The 12,254-nt window shown below is 38.9% G+C and overlaps 1 protein-coding gene across 1 annotated transcript in view; it reads right to left on the reverse strand.

The window, feature by feature from the left end:
* Positions 1-10,771, reverse strand: part of LOC127632783 (exportin-2-like) — a 29,440-nt gene extending 18,669 nt beyond the window's left edge. The window contains exons 1-8 of the mRNA XM_052111549.1: positions 10,702-10,771; positions 9,666-9,755; positions 6,700-6,842; positions 6,509-6,610; positions 4,325-4,470; positions 2,594-2,684; positions 2,382-2,489; positions 2,206-2,298 (exon numbers count right to left, since the gene is read on the reverse strand). Of these exons, the coding sequence (XP_051967509.1) occupies positions 2,206-2,298; positions 2,382-2,489; positions 2,594-2,684; positions 4,325-4,470; positions 6,509-6,610; positions 6,700-6,842; positions 9,666-9,750 (768 nt within the window). The 5' untranslated portion in view covers positions 9,751-9,755; positions 10,702-10,771. The remainder of the gene's footprint in view (positions 1-2,205; positions 2,299-2,381; positions 2,490-2,593; positions 2,685-4,324; positions 4,471-6,508; positions 6,611-6,699; positions 6,843-9,665; positions 9,756-10,701) is intronic.
* Positions 10,772-12,254: the final 1,483 nt, after the last annotated feature.

A 12,254-nucleotide genomic window follows, 5' to 3' on the forward strand; every position in this document is an offset into this window, starting at 1 on the left:
AAGTTTGTTGTTTACAAAAACGTCGTGGGGATTATGTTGCTATGGGGACGTTGCTTTCTGATGAGCTGCACATATACAAGAGTAAAGTGCAGGCCGCTTATCCAGTACATTTAAACAGGAACCCAGATTTCACACAGTAAGCCTTTACTATTCCCATTTGAACGTACTGAGTGACAGAACCGTTTGCTCAACAAATGTGATCAACTTGTGTCCACACTCAACAGCCAGTTTTAGTTTGTGTGTTCAGGATTTAACATGCATCTCACTATATATATATATATATATATATATATATATATATATATATATATATATATATATATATATATATATATATATACACACACACACACACACACACACACACACACATACACACCTAAAGGATTATTAGGAACACCATACTAATACTGTGTTTGACCCCCTTTCAGCCCTCAGAACTGCCTTAATTCTACGTGGCATTGATTCAACAAGGTGCTGAAAGCATTCTTTAGAAATGTTGGCCCATATTGATAGGATAGCATCTTGCAGTTGGAGATTTGTGGGATGCACATCCAGGGCACGAAGCTCCTGTTCCACCACATCCCAAAGATGCTCTATTGGGTTGAGATCTGGTGACTGTGGGGGCCATTTTAGTACAGTGAACTCATTGTCATGTTCAAGAAACCAATTTGAAATGATTCAAGCTTTGTGACATGGTGCATTATCCTGCTGGAAGTAGCCATCAGAGGATGGGTACATGGTGGCCATAAAGGGATGGACATGGTCAGAAACAATGCTCAGGTAGGCCGTGGCATTTAAACGATGCCCAATTGGCACTAAGGGGCCTAAAGTGTGCCAAGAAAACATCCCCCACACCATTACACCACCACCACCAGCCTGCACAGTGGTAACAAGGCATGATGGATCCATGTTCTCATTCTGTTTACGCCAAATTCTGACTCTACCATCTGAATGTCTCAACAGAAATCGAGACTCATCAGACCAGGCAACATTTTTCCAGTCTTCAACTGTCCAATTTTGGTGAGCTCTTGCAAATTGTAGCCTCTTTTTCCTATTTGTTGTGGAGATGAGTGGTACCCGGTGGGGTCTTCTGCTGTTGTAGCCCATCCGCCTCAAGGTTGTGCGTGTTGTGGCTTCACAAATGCTTTGCTGCATACCTCGGTTGTAGCAGTGGTTATTTCAGGCAAAGTTGCTCTTCTATCAGCTTGAATCAGTCGGCCCATTCTCCTCTGACCTCTAGCATCAACAAGGCATTTTCAGCCCACAGGACTGCCGCATACTGGATGTTTTTCCCTTTTCACACCATTCTTTGTAAACCCTAGAAATGGTTGTGCGTGAAAATCCCAGTAACTGAGCAGATTGTGAAATACTCAGACCGGCCCGTCTGGCACCAACAACCATGCCACGCTCAAAACTGCTTAAATCACCTTTCTTTCCCATTCTGACATTCAGTTTGGAGTTCAGGAGATTGTCTTGACCAGGACCACACCCCTAAATGCATTGAAGCAACTGCCATGTGATTGGTTGATTAGATAATTGCATTAATGAGAAATTGAACAGGTGTTCCTAATAATCCTTTAGGAGTGTGTGTGTGTATATATATATATATATATATATATATGTCCAGCAAAGCAAGACTAATTCAAATAGTATTTTTACCATTCAAATAATTCTTGCAGAATGAATATTCGACTACTTGTGCACATCCCTAATTGAGATACATTTTACCCCTTTCTGATGGTTGATGTGAACATTAAGGCTCCTGACCCTTATCTGCCTGATGTTATGCACTGCTGCTACACAATTGGCTGATTAGATAATCACATGGATGATTGTTGGTGCTAGACAGGCTGGTTTGAGTATTTCTGTAACTGCTGATCTTCTGGGATTTTCACACAGTCTCTAGAATTTACTCAGAATGGTGCCAAAAACAAAAAACGTCCAGTGAGGGGCAGTCCTATGGATGGAAATGCCTTGTTGATGAGAGAGGTCAACAGAGAATGGCCAGACTGGTTCAAACTGACAAAGTTTACGTTAACTCTGATAACCGCTCTGTACAATTGTGTCAGTGTAATTATAATAAAATATATATATATATACACACACACATATATAAAATCTTACATTTCTTTTTATATAAAATTCCCATCTGAAAGTTTTCATATCATTAGTGGGGAACTGTTTCTTTGAACATTAACTTACGTCTGTTTGTAACAGTTTGTTATCCAAGGTCAGCAAGTTATGAAAATGTGTCATCCAAGTCTCCATGTTATCCTCAAAGAACTCTGGCAGATCCTGGGAAGATTAGAAAGTTTAATTACGAAAAAGTAAAGACAAGACATATGAAGGTGACATGCTGTGGCATGAAAACACTATACCTGGAAGTTAAGGCTGTAGAAGATTTTTGAAATGAGAGTTAGTGAAGAGAAGAGCACTTTCAGGGCATTGACATCTGTTGCGTGAGCTTGACATAGATCAATTGTAGCCTACAATTTAAACAAACAAGGAATTTGATTTTTAAGATCAATTTACAGTTCATGGTTATAATCATTTATCTTTTAATTATGAAAATAATGCTCAGTAACTTTACCTTGAAAAGTTCAGTAAGAGGCTGAGCAAAAGTGTCCAGTACCAGTTTGATCTCAGTCCACAGCTCATTTGACTTGAACTCATGACGATATCTGAAGGAGAAATCTCAGATATAAGCCTTTATTTATAGGATACTAGAGAAGACAGAAAAGTGGGAGAGAGAAAAGTAGGAATGGGATAAAGATGCGACACAGGCAGAAATCAAACCCAGGTCTCCATGAGCCAACAACTCTTAAACATGTCAGAAGCAAGTGTGCTACCTTCTGCATCACAGCTCAGACAACAAACTATTCTTAAAGGGATAGTTAACCCAAAAATTAAAATTCTCTAATTAACTTATCCTCATGCCATCCCAGATGTGTATAATTTTCTTTTATCTGCTGAACTCAAATGAAGACATTTAATTCAAAACAGTCATTTCAATGTTATTTTTATGTTACCAACATTAAAATAATCACAGAAATAAATGGAATAAAAGTTTAAAGCTTTTCGTTTGAACTGGCTGTTTTGATACGGTGGAGCTGTTTTGTTTTTTTTATATGTGGTATAGTGATACTACTTGGAATCTTGATGCTTTAGCTAGTATAGTTTTGTAAGATATGATTATTGTATTGTGACAACCCTAGTTCTAACAATTCAAACAGCTAATGTTAGCGTCCTCTCCACCTGGTCGGCAATAAAGCTCTCCAGTGCAGCAGTTATAACCAAATTAATTTTCAAACCACCTTTGATGTCTTTAATGACTGATTTATTGTTCTGATTTTGAACTATACTGCTGCTGACTGGAAGCGATGGTTTATAGATAAAAAGTACATAAATATTGATATTTTTCACACCAAAAATGATTGTTTCGATATGGAGGACATTAAATTAATTTAAGATGTTTATGCTGACTGTCTGTTCTTTTTGGAGCTTCATAAGTCTGATCACCATCTACTTGCATTTTAAATCTTTCCCCGCCTGCGTTTTAAAAAAAAAGTTGCCAGCCACCGTCAGGGTTTTTGACGATTTTCGCTAAACTTTAATGGCCCGCAGAATATTTTCTTCCATGAATATATGAAGATGCTATATATCACAATAAAGATCTGAGCCTCTGCTTTTAGGCAAAAAAAAAAAAACGATTTTATTTTATCTTCATTTGTTCTTTTTTTATTGCGACTTGAACAGAGGTCGGTTTTGTCAAAAAACAACATTTCAGACAAAAAGCTGATAAAAAGGCATGTTTATGTCTGATATTTTGAGCTTCTCAATACTCCACTTCTTCATGTTTGAGACGATCGCAGTCTGTTTCTTTGATCAAAGAGTTGCGTACTCTTTCAAAACATGCGGAGGGGTCTTCCTTACCGTATAACACCTAAAACACGGAAACCCGGAAAATTCCTTGTTTGGCGGGGAAGCGTTTTTTCATAAAACACGGAAAATTCCGTGTTTGGCGGGGAAAGAGTTAAGGACCTACTGAGCCAAGATGTTTTTTCTTCAAATGTGTTCTGCTGAAGAAAAAGTCATACACACCAGTGATGACATAAGGGTGAGTAAATGAGAAATTTAATTTTAGGGTGAACTACCACTTTAAATGGAAGGCCAACTGACAGTGAATCGGAAAGCACACAAACTAGGCTTCTAATATAAACGGCAGCTAATTTTAATTTATCGATGCCTAAAAAAAAATGTAAAAATAATGTACAGATCAATAATAGATGCATCAATATTTTATGACATTCCAACCAAATACCTTTTAAAAAGTGAATGCGCAGTACGAAGAACTCCGTTGATGATGTGGAAGTCACCGCTTTGAAAGCGCGTCACCATCTCAGTCAGGAGATCTGGCCATTTCTGAGGGAAGTCCTCTCGTCCAATGATGCTTATCGCATCACTCAGCTATAGACAAAAAGCTGGGTCAAGTATACAGCCCCACACTGACCACCAATACCCAATGACAGTTTACACCAGTAGATCACTGGGATATATATAGGCCATGTACAAACAACAGCAGAATTCGGTTGTCAGTTCACCTTTAGGTGATAATCCTGTTCTGTACACACACAGTTTGATAAAATACAGGAGTGACAACCGCATTAACTCCTGAAATATTCAGGTAATGACAACAGCATTTTCAAAAATTCAGGAAAATAGCCAGGAAATACAAGATGGAATAGCTGGTTCGAATTAGTTCAGTACCATGCTGACCATGTCCATCTCTACAAAGAGTTTTTTTTTTATGGCTGAGAATTCCTCTGCTCAGGCAGTTAGAAACATCCTTGAACTGCTTGACAGATGACAAGCTAGAGAACCTGCAGGTGAAGCTGGACCGTCATCTCTGAGGGGTGTGGCAAACTAGTTACAGCTTTGAGGGTGCTTGAGGGCACCCACTCTCTTCCACAGCAGTCTCTGCTTATAAAATCATGGAGGATCTTGGTTCCTACTTAGTTAATGGAACAGCTTAACCTAATGAGCTGCTGAACCAAATTACCATGCAACAGAAGAGGGATATACTTGATCACCTTCATGATGGATTTCACATTGCATTTGAAAAATCTTCAAAGCACTGGGATGTCCATCGTGCCAGAGAGATATACAAGATGATCAGAGTGTTTGATCCCAGGCAGGCACCTGTGATGGAGAGGTATGTTGAGGCCTATGGAACTCTGTGGGCTCTGAAGAGCCCATCTCCAGAGCTCAGTCAGGAGTGAGCTGCATATCAACATTGTGTCCGAAATGAAGCCCTCTCAACTTCCATGGACCTTGCTGACTACTGGAGAGGCACATGCCAACGATTTCCAAGGGTTGCAGACATGGCAATGTCCTACATGTATTTTCCAGTCAGTTCAGTTGACTGTGAAAAAGCATCAGCAAGTAAACTTGCTGTAAACCATAATGCTCCCAAACAATAGATTATAGAGATGGTGGTGGGTCTACAATCTCTGGCTTAAGTCCAACATATTTATATTTTCTTTAGTTCCATTACAGTTAGGAAAAGTAGTGAGCTAGCTAGTAGAAACTTTACATGCATTTATCTGATCCGCAGTTTGTAGTGTACCGTCAGGAGCTCTGTTGTTAAATCTTTTTTCATTTTAGTTCCTCATGGTTTGTGTTGTTCGTTATATGTTGTTTTAATATTGGTTTCACGCATGCCAAGATATGTAATCATTTGTGTGACAGCGTGTACCATACCGAAGGCCCTGTATCCATTCAGTTCGGCAAAAACATGTACCGTTGCAGCCCTAGTGTGTACAGAACCGAACAACTAGTTGTTAATGACGTCATCAATAGTGTGTGTGAAATGTGTCTTCTCCTGGTGTAAATCACACAAATAGAAGTATGTGTTTTCATTAACTGATATAATCCAGTCTCTCATCAGTAGTTTCTCTCATCAGCCCTGCGGCCTCAGGGTAACCCTTACATTATAGACCAGAGAGCACATGCTGCTTAACAAAAGCCACTTAGACACAAATAAAGAAAACACTGCGATTCTGTCAACTGCAGCTAACTAAAAGTTGCCAAATGATAATACATCTCTGGTGGATAATCTCTGTTGAAAAACAGTGGACACAAAACTATTCAAACTGGTGGCATTTGTGTTTCTTGTTCACAAGCGAGAGACGCTGAAGTGTTGCTATGGTTATCACTTGTCATCATCGAAATTGTGGGAGTCAGTCCTGTATTCCGTACACAAATGAACTCATTCCCGTATTTTAATGCAATTGCCACTTCCAAAACTTTGTAGCGAGTAAGTGGCCATAGAGGCTACAGTGATGTTGTGTATAAAAAAACACACCTGTATTAAAGCAGTAACACTTGAATAAAACAGCAAAAATGGTTCAGGTTTAAAAATGGGTAAAGAGTTACAATAAACGGTGAAGCCAAATTTTTTATCTTAACTATTGCCTTTCACAAGTGAGAATCTGAATGTGGTTACCTGCTTTTGTATTTGTTCTGGGCTGGTCAGCATCAAATTGACAATGTTGGCTTTGATAGCTGTCCGATCAGGATCAGAAATTTTGTTTGGCTCATCCTCAACCTGTGGAAGAGAACAAACACTTACAGATTAAACATCCACCTACAAACCCACACATCTGAAATACCAGACCCTGGGAAATCTACACTCACGATGCGCCAGTTCCTCTTGATGTAGTTTTTGAATGTGATGGCCGCACAGACACGTATGACGACTTCTTGAGACTTCTCCAGTACTGTGAGCAGTAAAATGGGGTAGTTCTGGTTTCCCTCCACTGACACTAGAAATTTCTCAGCTAAATAGAGAGAGAGAAAAAAAACCCTAAACAAATGCAATTTCATTATGTGCTCTGTGTTAATAAAAAAATAAACGGCCAAGTGAACAATGCCAATAGACTAATTTCCACTGACTGGTAATCTTGTGCAACCTACTTCACCTACACAAGTCAAACACAAAATCCAAATAATATTAAAATTACACTTCAAGGGGCCCATTCTTATATATATATATATATATATACACACACACACATACATACATATACACACATACATATATATATATATATATATATATATATATATATATATATATATATATATATATTACATACACACACTTTTCTTCTCCCCAATTTGGAATGGCCAATTCTTCCTTGTGGTGACCTAGTGACTCGCCTCAATCCAGGTGGCAGAGGATGAATCTCAGTTGCCTCCAAGTCTGAGATGGTCAATCTGAGATTGCGCTTGTTGAGCGTTACCTCGCAGACATAAAGTGAGAAGCCTACACATGCGCTTCTCAGCGGAATCCACGCAAAACTCACCTCGTGCCCCACTGAGAGCAAACAACATTATAGCGACCATGAGGAGGTTACCCCCACATGACACTACCCTCAGTAGCAACCGGGCTAATTTGGTTGCTTAGGAGACCTGGCTGGAGTCACTTAGCACACCCTGGATTCGAACTCGCAACTCTGGGGGTGGCATTCAGTGTCTTTACTCGGGAGCCATCAGGGCCCCCTCACTTGCCATTATATTAAACACAGTTGAAAGCTATTTGGTTCATTAAATGAAGCTTAACATTGTCTTTTTGTTTGTTTTAGAGTTGCCACAATATGCAATAGACTGGCATGTCTTATTGTCATTATTAGGTCAAAAATGCTAGACCGTAAGGTGCGTGAGAAGTGCCCGACAAGAGATATAGATATATAGATAGATATATATATATATATATATATGTGGCTATTTTATTAAAGTAAAAAAGTTATCCAACACCTATATCACCCATGTGAAAAACAAACTGGCCCCTTAAACTTAATAGCTGGTTTTGCAACCTTTAGCAGCAACAATTGCAACCAAATGGTTCCGATGACTGAAGATCAGTCTTTCACAATGCTGTGGAACTTTGGCCTACTTTTCTTTGCAGCACTGCTTTAGTTCAGCCACATTGGAGGGTTTTTGAGCATGAACTGCCTATTTAAGTTCCTTCCACAGCATCTCAATCGGGTTTAAGTCAGGACTTTGACTAGTCCACTCCAAAAATTAAATAAGCCTTTTTTTGAGCCATTAAGAGGTGGACTATCTCCTATACTTTGGATCATTGTCTTGCTACATAATCCAGTTGCGCTCAAGGACTGAGGACCAGACGTTCTCCTTTAGGATTTGGTGAAGAGCAGAATTCATGTTTCTCTCAATTATTGCAAGTCACCCTGGCTCTGAAGCAGCAAAGCATCCACACACCATCATACTACCACTACAATGCTTGACCAGAAATATGATGTACTTTTTGTGGAATTCTGTGTTTGATTTACGCCAGACGTAACGGGACCACAGTCTTCCAAAAGCTCCTCTTTTGACTGCAGTCCCTTGGATATTGTCCTTGGCTTTTTTGTGACTTCCTGGATCATTTGTCACTGTGCTCTTGGAGGAATTTTAGAAGGTCAGACACTTCTGGGAAGGTTCACTACTGTGCCAAGTTTTCTCCATTTGGATATAATGGCTCTCACTGTGTTTCTTTGGAGTCCAAGAGCCTTTGAAATAGCTTGGTAACCCTTCCCAGACTGATGTATTTCAATTACCTTTTCCCTCATAATTTCTTTTAACCTTGGCATAGTGTGCTACTGGGCGAGACCTATTAGCCAACTTCATGCTGCTGGAAAAAGTTATATTTGGTGTTGATCTGATTAAACAGGGTTGGATGCGTATAGTCCAGCTGAACCCCATCATGAATGCGGTTTCATAGTTTTGGGGATTTAGTAACTATAGGGGCATATACTTTTTCACACAGGCCCAGTTGGTATTGGATATTTTCTTTGCTTCAATATATTACATTATCAGTTAAAAACTGTATTTTGTCAGGGTGTGCAGAGTGGCTCCAGCCAGGTCTCCTAAGCCACCAAATTGACCTGGGTGCTAGGGAGGGTAGAGTCACATGGGGTAACGTCCTTGTGGTCACAATTAGTGGTTCTCGCTCTCAATGGGGCACGTGGCAAGTTGTGTGTGGATCGCGGAGTGTAGCATGAGCATCCACATGCTGGGAGTCTCCGCTGTGTCATGCACAATGAGCCACATAATAAGACGTGCGCATTGACCATCTCGGAAGCGGAGGCAACGGAGTCTTGTCCTCTGCCACCTGGATTGATGCGAGTAACTATACCACCACGAGGTGTAGTGGGAATTGGACATTGCAATTTGGGAGGAAAGGGGATTACAAACTGTATTTTGTTTGATTTTTATTTTAAACAATTGAGATATACACAAAAACCTGAATGGGACAAATATTTTTTCACAGCACTGTATATTATACATGCATTATTATCTACTATCTTTTGTACATTTATGTTTAACAAAACAGGGGGGTGTCAAACCAAGTGGAAACACAAATTAAGACTCTCATTACACATTTTCTGTTTATATGAAAATAAAACATTTGAACTCTGCAGTTGACCATGATTACTGGATAAGGATTAAATATATTTTAAAGAGATTTAACTCATTTAGCACAACATCTAGTCAATTAATTATTTTAGAACAGAGAACAACTAAATGTTTGTATTCACTATAGAAATGTCCATGACTTCTACATTTCAGACCATCAAACACTGAAATATGTATGTTACCTGGCCGTCTCACCGCTGGGTCAGGGCTTAGTGTTTTCTGCAGATACCCGGTCAAAGATTGAAGGTTTCCATCATTGAGCTCCATGGTTGCTAAAGCGAAATATTTCATGAGAACTGATGCAGTGAGATAATGGTCATTAAAAACAATCCACGAGTTAAAGTTGATTCTGTATATAGCTTACACATTTGGTTTCTTCAGTATTTTTATACAAGAATCAATAAAAATGGTTAATAAAAAAATACTCCACTATGTCCATCACAATGAAGCTTCAAGATTGAATAAAAATTGTATCGTTAAAAAAACGTTCCTAGTTTAATCAGGGATTACTTGCACAATACATCATTTTTTTTCTCTCAAAGAACCCACAACTGAGGATGAATCTTTGAGAAATATGCATATGGGTGTATTTAGATTTAAACCTCTTAAATGTTCATTTAGCAAATCCCTGTGACCTGATGGTGATAACAGTTGTTAGTGTGAACGTATCACCTTTTATTTTGACAGCTAAAGGTAAAAAAGTAAGACAGACTCGGCCTGCTCTGAATGCAGATTACCAAGACGGCCTGTGTGTTATATCACATTTATGAATAAACTTCATTATTTTCCTTGTGTGTGAGTGGTAGAGCGCTGATTTATGGTGATCATATCTTATCTGTGAGCGCGTTATGACATTAATTCAAGCCAAGACTCACGTGCTGTTGCTATTAGCATCGTAACGACAAAAGCTAGTCACTCTTTCAGTCACAAAACATTGTCACGTCATCAAAACAAACCTACATTAACTAACAAAAACTAACCGAACCATTTTCTCGTTTTCATTAAGTGAAAATAATGTAGATTCAGTCATTAAAGTGAAGCAATGTGCCGGTTAATTCACGCGCTAACAGAGCTTGATCTCATTCTAATAGTGCGCCGCGTGCTTTACAGCACAAGCAATATAACTCAGTATCTTACCTGTTCATAAACGATCGATAGATAATATAATTCCGAAAATATATTGATAATGAGATAATAACAGGGTGTAACTAGTCTTACCGTTAGCTGTCGGTTGCAGTGCTGTACGAATCACCGGCGAGAATTTTCAAACGTTTCACACAAGTGCGCGGTCACGACTCCGCACATGCGCACTAGTTTAGACTAATGCATTCCATCTAATAATCGATGAAAACACCCCTTTTGTTTAAAAGAATGAATGATGAACAATGTTTTCAAAACTGGCTAGCTTGCAAAATGTAAGCTTACTAAAAAACAAAAGAAAGAGACATTTTTAATTTCACACTATGTAGCTTTGATTATATGTGGAAATATTACGTGTGTTAAAAAGTCATAACGTCGAATTTATAAAGTTATTTCAACACAAAACAACATAAAACGATTGAGTAGAGGACTTCTAATCACACAATGAATAGAGTTCTTTGAGCTGGATGTCAAATGAGGACTCGGGCTGGTATTTATTTATTTATTGAACTTTATTATATTTTTCCCCCTTCCCTTTGTATTTTATGAGCTACACAATGTTGCATGTTATTATATTGTTTGATTATTATTATTATTATTATTAATAATAAATACATGAAAAAGAGACTCCCATAGCCTGTCATGTACTGCCCTCTGGTGTGTTATGTAGTAAAAATTCACGCATTATATTAGTGGTTCTTAAAGGAATAATTCACCAAAAAATGAAAATTATTAGGGAATAACATCAAGTCACTATTCACCTTCATTGTATGAAAAAAAGTCGCAAAGAAAGTGAATGGTGACTGAGGGAAAGGTGACATGAGAGAAACACCAAACGCACAGAAATGGCACACTGAAGCGCCACTAACGGAAAACATGTCCAAAAATGGAATACTAAATTATACTTTACAAAACAAACAAACAAAACGTCTGAGAATTGAGAAATGATTATAAAGTAAGACAAGAAACCCAATAGGCCTATCACATGTCACAACTGAATGTAATTTATACTTGTAAAGTCCAGGGCATCGTTTCCCAATAACGATAGATCTCCGCTAGGCCTATCCAAGGCATCTAAGGCGTTTACTGCGAGCAATTTTATGGACGTTCATTATTTTTTACGTGTATTTCCCAAAACTACTAACATGAATGTGCGAGGATGCCCTTTAAGTGCTACTTAAGAGAGTCGCTGTCCGTGCTACAGTGCTGAAATGTTAATGTATAGTGCTGCTCGCCATTGTAACTATTATATTTGTGCGTATCTTTACAATCATTTGTAATTTGCCTCGCTAATGTTTGTTTAAAAAATATTTTGTTAAATATTCGACATAACTAACTACTGTGACAGGGCGGAGGGCGGGACCGGGTCGTGATGCTACATACCCGCCCCCTAATCAGGCTAATCAAGCCTCCAAGAGGTCTAAAGACAGACTGCAGACTGGACTCATTAGCCATATCACCCTGCAGCTATTGCCTGGTTGCCCACTAAAGCTAAGCAGGGTTGAGCCTGGCCAGTACCTGGATGAGAGACCTCCTGGGGAAAACCAAGGTTGCTGCTGGAAGTGGTATTAGGGAGGCCAGCAGGGGGTGCTCACCCTATGGTCTGTGTGGATCCTAATGCCCTAGTATAG

The sequence above is a fragment of the Xyrauchen texanus genome, chromosome 39 (genome assembly GCF_025860055.1).
Source record: "Xyrauchen texanus isolate HMW12.3.18 chromosome 39, RBS_HiC_50CHRs, whole genome shotgun sequence".
In the NCBI taxonomy this organism is placed as follows: domain Eukaryota; kingdom Metazoa; phylum Chordata; class Actinopteri; order Cypriniformes; family Catostomidae; genus Xyrauchen; species Xyrauchen texanus.